Raw genomic sequence first — 14897 nt, forward strand, 5'->3', positions numbered from 1 at the left:
AAGTGCTAGTGAGAGGCAGAAAAATTCAACAACCGAACCCGATAGCTATCCGACGCGGATATCAGAAAGCCAGGAAGCTAAGATGGCTCTGATTTCCGAGAGATTAGAAAGAAGAGGAGAAGAAGGGGGATAAGAGAGGAAGGCAAAAAGGATGGATGGAGGAAGAGATGGAAATCGGTGGTGATGATGAAAGAAGGGGGAGAAACCGGGAAAGAAAGTCGAGCGCGGCGAGTCTTCCATAAGCCATTCTGGACCGCCCGCGGCTCTGCCGTCGTGCCAAGGCCGCTCTCCATACCAGCCATTCAATACTGTTCCACACTATGGAGTGAGACAATATGTCTCTACAATAAAATGGGAAAAGAATGCGAATTGACATGATTACATTCTGTAAAGTTCATTACCTGAGAATGGCTACTGTTCTAATCCACCAAATTCCCAGTTTCTGACCTACCCAACGCCTGGCCAGCCTATGTTTGTTCCCTCAGCAGCAACAGCAGCAGTAGTAGGGAGTCAAGGAAAGAGAAGCAAACATGCAGAAAGGGGAAATCCGGGTAACGCAAAGAAAGAAATGATGTGTAGGTGTGTAGGGAATGTTCGCTCAAAACCAATGATGATATCTCCGCCATCTGTACGTCTAACTACCTGAATCCGCGCCAGCGTCGTCGAGTCCGATGTACCTTAACGCTCTGTTGCGTCGGTGCATCGCCTCCATTTGCTGCTTCGTTCGAACCATTGACCATCTGTCCTTCCAGCTCTTCATCTTCAACCAGGTCTTTTAGTTCCTCCTCGTCTAGCTCACTGAGCTCCTCGCTCATCCCTCGCATCACATCTCGCCCGGTCCACCGCTCCTCGTGGATGGTGGTACCAATGGGATCGAACGGTTGCATATACCACTGGATGCCTCCTTGCGCCAACGGGTATTGTTGATCACCTTTGAAACTGGGTGGGGGCGTCAACGGCCCATTTTGGGTCTCCACTGGTGGCTTGGATGGCTCAACACTTTCTTTCTCCAGATTTCCGTTTTGATCAGGGACAGATGGTTGATTTTCAATTGTAGGCTGTACAACTGTGGGCGCCACATCTGCACTTTGAGGCTCTGTGTCCTGCATATCAGCGGGTGCATCCTCCATGTTCGTGTCCTGCTGTACTTGAGGCTCGGTAGATGCCTCTGCGGGTTGGGACTCGGCCGCACTAGGCTCAGCTGTTGTAGCTGTGTTCCCAGGCACGTCAGCAACACCAGCACTATCTTCAGGCTCGGATTTAGCAAGCACGTCCATTTCCTCAACCTTCTGCTCTGTACCATTTGGTACTGCAGATGCTTGTTCATCGTTAACTGTTTCTGGCGCATCAACTTCGGAGCCCCGCCTGGACATGACACTATTCTCTAGCATGAGATCGAGCTCCTTGAGCTCCTGTTCAAACGGCTTGCGGTTTAATTCGCTCTCCTTCCTGATCGCATCTTCTAGAGAAGGCTGAATGGCCTTGATTATCCGCTTGGCAAGCTTTCTCTTCTCGCGTTGCTCTAGGCTGAGTTCTGGTGCACGACCACTAATCTGCATCTGAAGTTCAGCCGTATCTCCAGCCGGTTGGACTCCAATCTCCGTAGTGAAGACATGAGCCAGGTCAGCGGAGAAGGTAGCGACCGACGGATAGAACCGTTCTTGCAGCTTAGTTCGAATAGACGCCAGGCCTTGTCGAAAGATACCTTTGCCATCAAGCCTGCCGCGATGTTAGACCACGCGAGATAAAGTAGAAGAATCATGCTTACACTTGAGCTTTCTCGAATATTGGCCAGAGCAGAGGGAAGATTGGGAAGTAGACAGTGTCAACAATGCTTTTAAGCGTCTCCACGTCCTTTAACTTCTCCCTCTCGCGGTTCTTCACTTCATCACACAGCATCCTCAATCGATCCAAATCATGATAGAGTCTCTCACCAAACTCAATACGTCTTTGTAGTCTCTTGCTCCCAGGGACTCCCATAGCAACATAGTCCCTCCTAGTCATCTCCATGGACGAGAAGGTTTCCAGCTGGAGTTGCAAACGTTTCAGAAGTGCGGCTCCCCGCCTGGCTTCTCGTTTCAGCGTCCAGTACTTGCAAGCATCCTCAGCATACTGTTTCCTTTGTCGAACCCCGAAGCGCTGCAGTGAGGCCACAACCGAGTTAAGCACAACCTGGGGAATCACAGGAGCCCCGGACGGTAACTTCCAAATAGTTTTGGGTACAGTCGGTCGCTTCCGCTTATTGCCGCCAACAGTCAGGGTAATGCGTGGTGTATGCATGCGATGTCCGTCCTCATCCCCGTGGTCGCAACCGAGAGGGTGTGTAGGCTCCAAGGAAAGAGCCGCTGCCTGGCTGTCTCCCCATCGGCGGCCTTGCATAGTAGTCCTGTAGTACTCTATTGCCTCAGCCGTAGCAACATCTGTCCCATGCTCTCTGCGCCATTCAGGCGGTACATGCTTGTCACAAAAAGCTTTTAGTAGATGGGAGTCCATGACCGCCGGGGTTCCATGTCCTGACTTCATCTTCAGGTAAAGCTGAGCCCTCCTTGCACAGGTAACATGGAACGCGACGAAGCAGTTCTTGTTACTGCACTGTATCGAGGCACCCATTCTCTGGCGACAAATGTAGCAGTGAAGCTTCCAGCGACTGCGAGGCACTTTCTCCACATCCGTGATCGGTTCCATAAGAGAAGGATTGCCGATAGAGACCTCAGGGATCCATATCGCACACAGGAGATGAGACCACTTCGAGGAGGTAGTCTGCTTGAAGGCACCTTCGGTATTTGGACAGAAGATGCAGTTGACAGACCCCCTTCCAATCAGCTGACACTTGCGACATAGCCATTGTCCTTCCGGGATGAACGGCACTCCGTAACATTCCTGATGGACTGCCAAATCACAACCATCGCAGAAAACAATCGCATTGGAGTTCTCGCAGTCACCATCGTCGCAAATAGCACATTTGCTGTCCTGTTCCTCACCCGGCGCAGTTTCACCATTCACCGCCGCGGCAGAGCTCGAACGAGGCCGTTGGGTCTGGGGAGGCTTGGGATTAGGCTTCGGTATACGCTTCTCTAAGACGTGCCACTCCTTCTCGATCTTGGTCATGGTGATCTCAAAGACCGCCGGCTTGATCGGCTCCAGCTGGTCCTCCCTTCTTTTCGCATTATATTCCTCCAGCCACTTCTCATCTTGCTCATCCATATCATATTCCACCCGGCCAACGGCAGCATTGACCTCACCTTCTGAAGTGACAGGGTTCGCCGGATCCAAATCATCTTCCTGAGCACCCTCTGTCATGCGGATCAACCGACGGTCATGGCGGAGGAATAAATCGCTTTCTTGATACCCTACACTCGCCATAGTGCGATCAACATAGTTCTGCTGACCCACTCCAGGTTGGTCATAGAAAGTGAACGGGTCGCGTATGCGGAACGAGGGCTTCGGCAACGTCAGCCTCTCGCGGGGATTCGGGCCTGGGGGTGGAACATTCTTCTGTTGGTGTGTGATGCCCAAGGCGTTGAGGATGGCCTCAGGTCGACGAGGAGGGCGGCCTGGTCGGCGCTTGATAGGGGTCGGTGACGAGCCATTCGTATGCGCGCGAATCAGCTCTGCTATTGGATCCTTCTCATTCGTCTTATCGAGGCCGTTTGGCGACAGGATATGAGCAATCGATGATGTGGGAGGTGGGCGATCCACTTCTTCTGCATCGAAGACCGCAAATTTCGCATCAATATCAAGATCCGGATGGAATTCCTCCCAACCACGCTCCTCTCGCGGCTTGTAACCATCCCCTTGTTGTAGAGCAAGGGCAGCCGCCGTCGATGACCCAAAACGGCCTCGGTTCTGACTCTTCTCTCTTCTCAGACGCGCGGAGGGAGGTGTCGTCGGTACAGGAGGTGGCGGCGGCGGAGGCAGTTGTACAGGCTGAGGTTGAGGTGCTGACTCTGGAAGTGGAACTGGGCCATTGCGACCACGAGAGTTGGAAGAATTACGTCTGACTGCTGGAGAGGGCTTGGGTTTCGGCGTATCCTTCACCTCCAGCTCGATGTATCTCCCACCACCACCCGGTCCGCCAGGGACATACTTTCGCTTCTTGAGGGGAGGGCCTTCGTTGGTCACCGATGAGTCGGAGCTCGAGGGAGGTTTCAAGGTCACTCTAGTTTGGGATCGGGAGGGTCTGCTGGGCGAGCGGTGGCTCTTGGGCCATGAGAGGGGCGCCATAGTTTCAAACAAGGCGGGAATAAGCGCGAACAGAGACGGATAGGAAGTTCAGCTAGAAAGGAGTTGGTGATAAAGCGACGCCGAGCGGTGCCGCTCAGCCGCACGTTCTAGGATTCCAGACAAACGCACGTCGCGCCGTAAAGCAGGTAGAAAATGGGAGTCAAACGATCGGAAATAAAAAGAGCATGGCTCCTCCAAGCCGCCAAGGTCGGAAAAGACAGTACTCGACAGTGAATGTGGACGACAATAGAGAGGGGGGAAGACGCGCAGGCCGCGAGAGGGCGGGAAGTTGACCAGATGCTGTGCTTATGATAAGCAAAGCAACCCGCTTGGCTGGCCGTCGGGCCCCAAAGGCGGAGAGTCTCAAGCCGCTCTCCACATTCGCGCTGCTTCCCGCCGACCTTCCTGTGTCTGTCAGTTCCGTCCCCTCTTGATTACTTACTTCCCAAGAGCTCTCTCCCCATTCATAAAGCCCACTTCGTTGTTCTGTTTACCGTCTACTGGTTAGATAGTTAACAGAATGAGTGGCCCCGGTGAAGAGCGGTATGTTATAACCACCTATCCATTTTCCACACTGAATTACTACTATACTCCCCAGATCTCTAGACTAACAACAACCCACCCGTGGGTATGCAATCTAGATGGCGCGGAGGTCGCCCATACGACCAGAACCGCCACTCGGCGCAAAGACACTCCAACGCCCGCACCATGAGCGCGCATGGTGGGTCTCGGGGAGGACAGAATAATTGGGGAGATTCGCGTGACCAGTTCGCTTCCGGGCCGCAGCAGGAGCAGCATGTCCCCGTGCGAGGCTTCAATGCCGCGGAGGCGAAGGGAGCTCTGAGAAAGGGTAAGTTTAGGCCAGCTTCTACGCGAGGATTGGTACCAGCTAACACACAGCTTGCGCTGCACTCTAGGACCGGGAGGTGCGTATACCACCACGGCTCATCCGAAACCGATACCTACGTTTACCTATCGCTAACCCTCATCTCCTCTTCCAGAACCGAGACCTTACTACTACAAACCACAAGGAAAGGACGTGAACAACCGCGCGAGCGGACCCTGGGGCGCAAAGCGTACGTGACCACATCCCCAGGAAACAACAGCGCGAAACATACGAACAATGACCTAACTCGAACAACAACGTATACAGCCAACCAAATGGCAAACGGCAAGGATTTCTTCCTCGAGCTTCGGAAGCAAGTGACGACGCTGCAGCAGGGTGGCACTGTTGCAGGTGGTTGATGGATATTGAAGGTTGAAATAACTGTACAAAGTCGACCGATGCTGGAAACTTCAGGCGGAGGGTCGGCAGATCTGAAGAGCCCGAAATGCTTGTCGCTGCTGGTGGGGTGTGGAGATGAGCTTTCACCGTGGGTGATAGGCTGATAAGCTGTCACCTCTAGAAACGGGGATTGGAATAACGGTCTCGTCACAGACATACTGGTGCTGTCTTGAGCAGATCGGATTTGCATTATGTGTGTCTTATGTTAAGGTAGCGCCTTTCGCATGGCTTGCGAATTACTAGTTCATATGACATGGAATGAAATGTACATGATTATACAGAGTCCTTGAGAGTAAAGCCCAGTGGTAGTGGTGATACATGGATTGTGATCTATATACAGCTCATAAAAATACACACTCGAAGCAGAGTGAAGTGGTAACAACATCATCCCCAAAATCTATTTATTGTACAAAATGATCTTCAGCCCTCTCCCACCCAAAAGGCCCAAGGACACCACCATCTCCCTCCTCTCGCGGATCCAACGACCACTTCCTAATAGCCCGAGAGGTAAGATTCGTGCGCCAACCAGCCTCAAACATCTCCATACCCGCCCAAGCAATCATAGCAGCATTATCCGTACACAGGTACGGCGGGGGAGCAACAAGCCCAACGTGCCCGAACCCGCGGGCATCCAGCCACGAGCGCAACACAGTCATAAGGTACTGGTTCGCCGCAACGCCACCACTAACAACAAGAGTCTTGACCTCTTTTTCCGGCCCTTGCTTAGCAAGACTTTCCAACGCCATGATAGTGCGCGACGCCAGATGCTCAAAGCTAGTCCGCATTGCCTCGCGAGCCAGAGCTATCCGCTCCTCATGACTGATCGTTTGACCGGCTGCCTCGCGAGCCGAGAATATCCTCGCCAGCGTGCTCCCTATGAAGCAGAAGCTGTATTGCAGTTGACGACTGTGGGCCCATGGCTCTACGAAAGACCAGCCCCAGGGGTTTTCGCTTTTGCGTGGGAGGAGTTCATCGTGGCGGGATTTGGGGGCTTGGTAGTCGGCGTAGTCGGCTTTGCCGTTGGGGAAGGCGAATTGTTCGAGCAATTTCCCGTACATGGTGCTCTTTGACGTTTGGAGGAGGTAGGGAGGGATGATTTCGCGGGAGGCTTTGTCTAGAGCCTCTCCGAGGGCTCGGTCCACTGTTGAAGCCATGATTTCGTGATCGGTTATGGAGGAGGATTTGACTAGCATTGTATGGCCGCCGGAGGCGAGGATAGAGAGGAAGGGAAACTCGGGGGTGATGGGTTGCTGCGACGCCGCGACATCCTGGCTGTTATCTTGGGCCTGGCCACGGTTCATGCAAGATACAAGACGAGGAGTCAACAGATGAGCCTGCATATGATGAACTCCGACGAACGGTACCTGCCATGCGACAGACAGCGCCTTTCCTGTATCTAGCCCGACGAAGAGATTCGAGCGGAACCCCGGTCCTCTAGTAGCGCATACGAAGTCGGGTTTCCTGCGTAATTGCGAATCGCTCGAGACATTTATCGTTTGGTGCTTTTCGTGCTTCGCGACGGGTAGGTGGGCGAGTGCTTTATGGACGAGACTTGCGATGTTCTCTTGATGGGATTCGAGAGCCACGACCGGGTGGATGCCCTGGTATGCGCTAGTGTCGCAGGTCACCTTGTCGAGGAAGTGTATTTGAACGGCATTTGATTCCTTCTCGATGATTGCTACCGATGTGTCGTCGCTGGATAGATCAGAGCAGTTAGCTATGCTGTCGCGCAAGTGTTCGGGCGGATTAGATTAGACGCACCAGGACGTTTCGATGGCAAGTGTGAGCAACCCGCGGCGGCTTCGAGGTAGAAGACTCCACCTCGGAGCAGTACACAGGCCTTTGCGTAATGCTGAGGTGGGAACTCTGCTCAACATTGGAAGTGATTTGAGAAGCGAGTGAAGGAAGGCTGAGGCAAGCTTTCTGGGTATGGCTTGTCGGCGGGAAAACTAAAGACTATCGTATCGGGATTCTCCTCGCACGGGCCATCGAAACCCGGGGCCGCCGCCGCTGTTACTATAAATCGCTACGGTCGGTCTGAAGTGGCTAGGATCACCGCTGGCGAGAATTCTCCATAAGTAGGTCTACTAGTTTACTGCTAGCACTGAACACAATGGAGCCATAACGATCGTCATTGGGGCAGCCCAAGATAGGCCCTATGCTAAGTACAAAACGCCGGACCGTATCATCACATCATGAACATAACAGGTATCATATACACGCTGAGTCTATCCTCAATCCTCCAGATGCATTTATCTCAGTGTTTCCGCTGCGCTCAAGGACATCCAATGCCCCGCGCCGCCAGACATACCCCGAATTGTCGTTGCGCTCCAGATGCCGGATCGACTTATCACAACCGAGTCGGAGCGGGGAGGGCACAGAAACCGTGGCGCATAAAAAGGCTCTTCGGATTCCTGGCCCAGCATCCCGCCGATCTGCTTTTGGCCGTAGTGTTGGTTGTAGCGACATCAGCCTCGTCTTCATTCACGAACCGTCCAACGTCGCTCCTCGCGCGACAACTTGGTGTAAGTGCCATAGTATTCCTCGGGATTCTCGATGGGCGTGACACAGTGGACAGTGGGAGTGCCCTTGAACTGAATCCGCTTTTCTGCGTGACTCGAGGCGCCCGAATGTTTCTTGAGGATACTCTTGGACGAGCACGAGTTGTTGTAGGCGTAGCTTGGTACTTGGAAAGACGAGAACCGCTTTGCACTCGGGCTCGCAGGGGAAATCGGAGTGCGCGGTATGGCGCTGGGGGACTTGAGGGACAGAGGCTGACGAGAAGTATTTTGCGCAGCGGAGGTGCACAGTGAAAGCTTAGGTCTTGCGTTGCGAGCGATCATTTTGACTGACACTGATGGGTTGGAAAGATGATGGAATGCAAAAAGATATCTTGTTCTTTGGGTGGAAGAAACAAGTGGAGAATAGGCGCAAGGAGCAGCAGCACAAGATTATCAAGGAAAACCACTTTGATCAACAGAGTGTTTCCAATGAGGCAGGCGTGTAAATGATACTATTATTACTCGATGACGTGCCAAACAGGAAGCTGAAAACAGATAGTCGCCTGGACCAGCCAAACGAACTACTCAAGGATGAAAATAGAACGGAAACAAAAACCCAGCAAAGCCCAAAACAAATTGTGTGTCAAGAAAAGAGGAAGAACCCTTAATCCCCGGGCTAGCTGGGCGGCTATATAGTTGTTCGACCTTCATTGCTGGGGAGAAACCCTGGTGGTGGGGAGGGCGAAGGCGAGGGGTTGACCTGGCGATGGATGGCAACCTATTTTAAGAAACTTTGGGTCAGGAGGTGACGCTTTGCACCCATCCATACTCCATGATTCGTTGTCGTTCAGCAGGGACCTCGAGACTAGGTGTGATGAAGGGGTGACTTGTGCCTTTTCGTGCAGCTGCTCGGCGCTTAGAATGTGATGAACACTAACCATTGGCTGCCGGCCGCCATCCCCCTCGTCGACCACCCGGCATCTTCACAATTTCCCGCAGTCGACTATCGGAAGCTCCCCTCACCATGAAATGGACAAGCATTCTGCAGAGTTTGAAATGCCGAATAAGTTGGTTGTTTGCCGTGGGCTTCGGAGCACACATGGGCGAGCGTGTGGGACATTGACGGCACTTGCATATGGGCACACCGACATCACACCCCACCACCGAACCATTGGTTCTCATCGTTCGTATCCCAATGACCTCCCGTGCCATTTTAGATGGAAAGGGCAAGATGCCAGCTTGCCAAAGTGTTGACGATCGTGCCAACCAGCCAATCCGAGTAATGATGGCTCTGGAATGTCTCCCAGAGCCTAAGTCAAGGTTTCAAGCGAGCCCGGTCTTTCCCATTATCAAATTCCATGATCACAATGGTAGGATGGTTGGGGGAAGCCAAGGCATCAATGGCTGGGTGGCTCCAGGAAGGGTTCAGGCTGCCTCGAGGTCCGGACCGCCTGGTGTAGAAACTCTTGCGTGTGCCGAGATCAATCGGTTTTGCAGTTTGGAATGAAACCCTTTTTCCAATTCGATGGCGATTTCAAAGAAGCCGCTAAGATGTCGGAAATGAATGAGTCAACCAAGCCAAGAGGGTCATCATCCGTTTTGATTTCTGTCATCAGAAGTCACCCTTCGCAGCAGAGTTCGGAACCGATTTTTCGGCACCGGAGTAATCGGCTGTAACTCGATGGTAGATGATTCGCTGTTGCGGCGAGAATTGTCTTCATCCAAAACGTACTTCCATTGTCCATCGGCCGTTTCGTGTCGATTAAGTTTGTATCGTTTGTCCAGATCGACAAAGTGTTTCTCTCGATCGCCTTCACTCCATGCGTATGTTCCCTTGAAATCGTTCAGAACTTGTCCATGAATGACCCAAGGGATGATAGAGCCGATGGACCGTGGGATGCGAGGAAATCTGAAACGACCTCTCCTGGTAAGGAAAACCGAGGCGACAACGCACCCATCGAAGACCACTATTATTAGGACATACATGAATGATGGAAACGATGGGACCACCGCCCATGACATGTTGTAGATAATACCGTCGCTGATCCGAGCAGGATGGTCTTGAAGTTGGAAGTAAGCATCCCGTTCAAGCGATAGATCAGTTGCAAAGATTGACCGGTAGACATTGCGGGTGGCGGATTCGAGAACATTTGCGGTAATGACACTTGTATTGGTGTCCAGAATGCGGTAGAGATTTGCCGTGAGGGTGCCAAACCAATCAGTGCTGCTTGCATTGTTGGTTTCTAGATGCGAGCCATTGTAAGTGACGCTTAGAGGGTTTGACAACCTGAGGTTGTAGTTGGCCAGATTTGTCGTCCCGTTGCGTAAAATCGCATCGTCCCTCACAAAGGTGCCATTGAGAGGAACATGGTACTGTATGTACCCATCAGAGTTGAAACCAACGGAGAAATTCTGCATAATGAAGAGGGATTCGCAATACAACGCGACTGCGGTATCGGGTGTGGTTTGTAGATAGCCACCTCCGCTGGGGTAGGCAACAACGACGACAGCAGGCTTCTGACAGCCACTTGATTGTGCAAATGTCGGTGAAGCGAAGAATCGAACCGTCAAACTGTTTCCTTGGCTAGCCTCAGTGTCTTGGATTGTGTCAATTTGGCACACCGTATCTGATTCGTTGAAAGGCGAGTATTGCCAACTGGCTACATTTGTTACCGGGTCCTCGGAATAGCTGTCGGCGATCGAAAGTTGCTTGCATACTAAATCGGCACCAACGCCCCGAATGGTGCCCCCAACGAGCCATTCGGACGATGTGTCCGTCCATGCAGGGAGAAATGAATAGCTGGATGTGGTCCAAGAGAGCACCGAGGTACCACTGTAGATGCTGCTCTTAATGGTGTCAAGTTCGGGGCCTATTGGCGAGGCTTGTCTTATGGCGATTGACGCATAGCTGTAGTTGGACTTCATATCAGCATCCGCCCTCGTCGGACCAAGCTCGTGTCGAAAAAGCCCGCTGGCTAATATGCTCATTGCGGTATTGAACATACAGGCCACTCCTACGAGTCCCAGCAAGAAGTGGCGGTAACTGAACCACTTAAAGAGTGAAGCAATAGGATTCAATGATCCGTACTCGAGCAGTAGGGAAGACGCAGCGGATGCGCCCCCTGCCTGGAGAACAGACCATGGTTCCAGAACGCTCAGGTATCGGTATATCGAGAGGCATAATGCCCTGATAATGGAAGCGAGTGCAGACGGGATGAGTTGGAACAACGCCGCCAGACTGTCGGAGTTAAGATATGTCAAGGAATGGAATGCCCCATCCTTGGCACACAGCACGAATATCGTCACAATACCTGCAAATACCGCTATGAAGAGGAATATTTCAAGAGCGAAAATTGGTATAAGGAGGAAATGAGGTCTTGGATCGGGTTTGCCTTGAAAGATCTGCCTTTGAGACCGAGGAACTAAACAGTGTCAATATGTCTGCTTTATGAGGCCCTAACCGAGGCAAATCACAATTAGTGCGAGACTTACCAGCAGATGGCTCAATACAAATACGGGGAGAGTCAGAAGCTTGCTGCCAGCGGCAAGTATAGTTCTTCAGAATGGTCCTCAACTGTCTGGTTGACAACTGATCTAGGTTCAAGTGAGACAGACACGAAGCATCAATGACATCGGCCATGATACCACACATGGATGCGATAGAAGCTGGGTCACTTCGAAGCATATTCGGGCGATTTGGGTAGGTGTAGGCCAAATACAAAACCATTACCACTCCAAACAGAAGGATTGCCTCGGAGAGGAAGGACTGTACCGGGCCAACAATGATGGCCATCTGATGTGTCACATGAGAAGCTTGCACATAGTGTGACTGACTGGTGAGATCGAAGATCCTGTTCATCAACGGTACAAAAGCGCCTTGAACACTAGTTTCCAGCTTCGAGATAAGATCGCGATGAAGTGTGGATGGCCTCACTGGCTTCTTATTGAACGTGGAAGTGCCATTGGTGGAGGCCACCTCTTGCAAAATTATGCCTTTGAAGTGGGTAGTATTGAGAGAAGCTCTTGAGACCTCTGTAGTCGAGTTCGGATGCAGATCAACGATTGAAAGCGAACCATTTACTTGCACTGAGATGCCAGCTTCCGAGGTCAGATAGACAAGCTTGCAGCCAAATCCGTTGACCTGATGGGTGTAATCAGAGCTCGAATAATCGGATTTCTGGCGATCAAGTTCACTGGATTTGTTGAGACTGACGTCCACCGTCAGTCCGATTAGGTCGAAAGAAGCACACTGCTTGGTAATACTAGTCGTGGATGCGTTCGGCTGCCAGTGTGAAATCTGCACGGATGAGTTTGTCGGCGGTATGGTGATTTCCTCGCTGAGTTCCAGGGTGCAATTGTCGGTTGTTGACACGTCGTAGAGGTTCCAAATCAAGGGTTGCCTAGTGGGAGATCCGATACCGAATGAAGAAGTATTGGAGGATACATCAATGGTTACGGCATCTTCCACGTCAATCTCAGTACAAGATAACTCTGTCCAGTAGATGGATTGCGTGAGTTCCCACATTTTCGTGTCGTATTGAACATCTAATGGTATAGCCACCGGTGCCATGGCGTACTTGCTCGATTCCGGCTGACTATAAGACAGGTCCCGATGGTCTCGAATGCTGGTCGTGTTCTGGATGCTGTTATCCACCAAGGATCCCTGCTCTTCGAGGTTCACGATAGTCGGCCATGTTTGAAGGTGCTGATTCTTGTAGACGGTAGCGTCATCCATGTTGAAAAGACTACTTTGCAAAGACGGGAATACCAATTGCAGGAGGATACTCAGGACTGAGATACAGACCGCAAGCCAATGGCGGTTCCTCATGGCAAAGAACGGCGCGGTTGTATAGTGACCGAATTCGTAGTTGAGAAGAAGCACATCAGCCGGAGCCCCTTGGGGTCTTGATAGTTGGAAGTACGGTTCGAGCCGAAGAGCGTCATATTCAACGAGGGACCATAAGACTGCGATAACCATGCTCAGGATCGTGGGAACGTAGGTGTAGGCGAATTTTCGGGTGTCGGTGAGTTGGTCAGTCGAGGTAAAGAGACTGAGGCTGCCTTCATTGTTGCCCAGTTGTCGAAGAAACTCAGTCACCAACAGCATGAAGAACATGAGGCAGGCCAACGGAATCAAGTATCGTCGGCGCAAGGTCCGCGGAAGCCATCCTGAAGTCCGGATCTGAGGAGCATCGCGGGTAAGCTCTGTTGTCATCGTTCCTCGGTTCTTCACATCTGTCAAAGTTGCCTAGCATAGATCACCGGAGGGATATGGCTGGTATCAAAAACCAGTCACCGCATTCAACCGCGATTCGACATGGCTGGAGGAAGTGTTCAGAAGTGAGGCGCTCGAGAATTGGGGAGGCACAAAAAGGTCACTTCAGGGTTGCCCATCGACGGATATCGCAGCTGATTGACTTGTCGACACAGTGTGATGGAAGAAAAGCGGTATTCAGGGTCCTCTTGTTCCGATGATGCGGCTGGTTGCGCGAGGATCCGGGCTGGGCGGGAGGAGAGTCGATGAGGAATGAGATAAGAAACGAACCGGGTCGTGGTGCTTTGGAAAGGCGACGAGCCCCGGCGCCAAAACCATTTTAGAAAAATAGCCAGTTTGGGGGGTGGGCAACTTGGCCCGTTTGGGATTAATTTATTGCACTGGGGCCTATTGGTACGTGTTCCGGGTGGAGCGCCCACTTAGAGACTTGGAGGAGAGGGGGTTTGACTGGTGATGCGATCCGCTTCGCAGCCCGTAAAAAGGCCGCCAACCTCGCCTTACGATCCACTGCATTTGCAGCAGGAAATCTGGATAGGTCTTCTAGTCCCCTTTCGACGCGGGATGAATGTTGTGGTTCACGGGTCAGTCTTTCCCTTCTGCCGTCAGCAGTCTGCATCTCGGTGTGCTCTCAGCCCAATCAGTATTAGTGGGTCATGGCCCTGGTTGATCACTGTGACTGTGACAGCCCTGGAGGATATCCAGGAAGAGGCATGATCGACGGTCAATAGATTGCATGATGGTGGTCGCAAAAGGGTGCTGCAAAGGGTTCAGACCTTCAAGACTAACAATGGGGAGGGACACTTGAGTGACGGTGGACTGGTGGACTGGTGGACTGGTGGAGGACACTTGCCATGGCCGAAACTTGGCGAGGGAGAAATGACGAATCTCTTTGGTAGCGCTCCAAGGCTTGGTATTTTTAGCCGCCCTGGTGCCCCACCGAGAACCGTCCCTGTTTCTTCCCAGCGACCTGGTTCAGGTTATCTTCTTTTACGCATCTAGATATATTAACCTGCCTAAAAAGTCTTTGCACTGAGGAACAGTAAGATCACGGCTTTCTCTTTCCTGTCTAGATTTGACGGTAACAGCACGCTATGGGCCTGGGCTTATCAACTGAACAGCAAGGCAGCAAGGTCTGTCAGCATGCCATTCGCCCATCTACTGATAACCTTAAAAATATTCTGCATTGAACCTCAGCTTACAGCCTATTAGAAGATCTTGCACAATCTGAGTAGTATAAGCTGTGAGTCGTACTCAGATCACAGGAAGTTTAGTGGTTCTATGACCAGCCAACCTACCACTTGACGCTCGTGCTTGCAAGAATGTACTAGTAGATAGAGAGGCGATAATAGCCCAGCTATTTGTTTGTCAATACTGATCGTATGCTCAATAGAGTTGGATTCTATCCGACACAGACATCCCGCTGTATTTTTATAAACCTTGTGCGAGCACTTGACTCAACACATGTTATGGGAAACATACAATAATAGAAAATATACGTGGTGCTAAACACAGCTGACGGATATAAATGATATCAAAACCATGTTCTCGAGATAGTAATATATGACGATCATATAAGGTTTAGTATATAGCCTGCGCACTCTTCTGATAACCG

General features: G+C 51.7%; 5 protein-coding genes across 5 annotated transcripts; 1 reads left to right on the forward strand and 4 right to left on the reverse strand.

The window, feature by feature from the left end:
- Positions 1 to 382: 382 nt before the first annotated feature.
- Positions 383 to 4481, reverse strand: BO79DRAFT_193208 (putative PHD finger domain protein). Its single transcript, XM_025680961.1, has 2 exons — positions 1769 to 4481; positions 383 to 1719 (listed from the first exon to the last, which is right to left on the reverse strand). The coding sequence occupies exons 1-2, from the start codon at positions 4222 to 4224 to the stop codon at positions 639 to 641; spliced, it is 3537 nt and encodes a 1178-aa protein (XP_025540771.1). The 5' UTR covers positions 4225 to 4481; the 3' UTR covers positions 383 to 638.
- A 174-nt stretch (positions 4482 to 4655) lies between these two features.
- BO79DRAFT_208628 (uncharacterized protein) lies at positions 4656 to 5749 on the forward strand. Its single transcript, XM_025682431.1, has 5 exons — positions 4656 to 4767; positions 4866 to 5074; positions 5142 to 5150; positions 5226 to 5300; positions 5378 to 5749. The coding sequence occupies exons 1-5, from the start codon at positions 4745 to 4747 to the stop codon at positions 5467 to 5469; spliced, it is 408 nt and encodes a 135-aa protein (XP_025540772.1). The 5' UTR covers positions 4656 to 4744; the 3' UTR covers positions 5470 to 5749.
- Positions 5750 to 5910: 161 nt separating this feature from the next.
- Positions 5911 to 7386, reverse strand: BO79DRAFT_193209 (N(6)-L-threonylcarbamoyladenine synthase family protein; the record flags this gene model as incomplete). The annotated part of the gene is made up of 2 exons (XM_025680962.1): positions 5911 to 7204; positions 7271 to 7386. The coding sequence occupies 2 exons, from the start codon at positions 7384 to 7386 to the stop codon at positions 5911 to 5913; spliced, it is 1410 nt and encodes a 469-aa protein (XP_025540773.1).
- Positions 7387 to 7761: 375 nt separating this feature from the next.
- On the reverse strand, positions 7762 to 8352 carry BO79DRAFT_254032 (uncharacterized protein; the record flags this gene model as incomplete). The annotated part of the gene is made up of 2 exons (XM_025686035.1): positions 7762 to 7944; positions 8002 to 8352. 2 exons carry the CDS (start codon positions 8350 to 8352, stop codon positions 7762 to 7764), a joined length of 534 nt encoding a protein of 177 aa, XP_025540774.1.
- Positions 8353 to 9600: 1248 nt separating this feature from the next.
- BO79DRAFT_216767 (DUF3433 domain-containing protein) lies at positions 9601 to 13225 on the reverse strand (the record flags this gene model as incomplete). Its single annotated transcript, XM_025683335.1, has 2 exons — positions 9601 to 11432; positions 11503 to 13225. 2 exons carry the CDS (start codon positions 13223 to 13225, stop codon positions 9601 to 9603), a joined length of 3555 nt encoding a protein of 1184 aa, XP_025540775.1.
- Positions 13226 to 14897: the final 1672 nt, after the last annotated feature.

This window comes from Aspergillus costaricaensis (genome assembly GCF_003184835.1).
Source record: "Aspergillus costaricaensis CBS 115574 unplaced genomic scaffold BO79scaffold_12, whole genome shotgun sequence".
Lineage (NCBI taxonomy): Eukaryota > Fungi > Ascomycota > Eurotiomycetes > Eurotiales > Aspergillaceae > Aspergillus > Aspergillus costaricensis.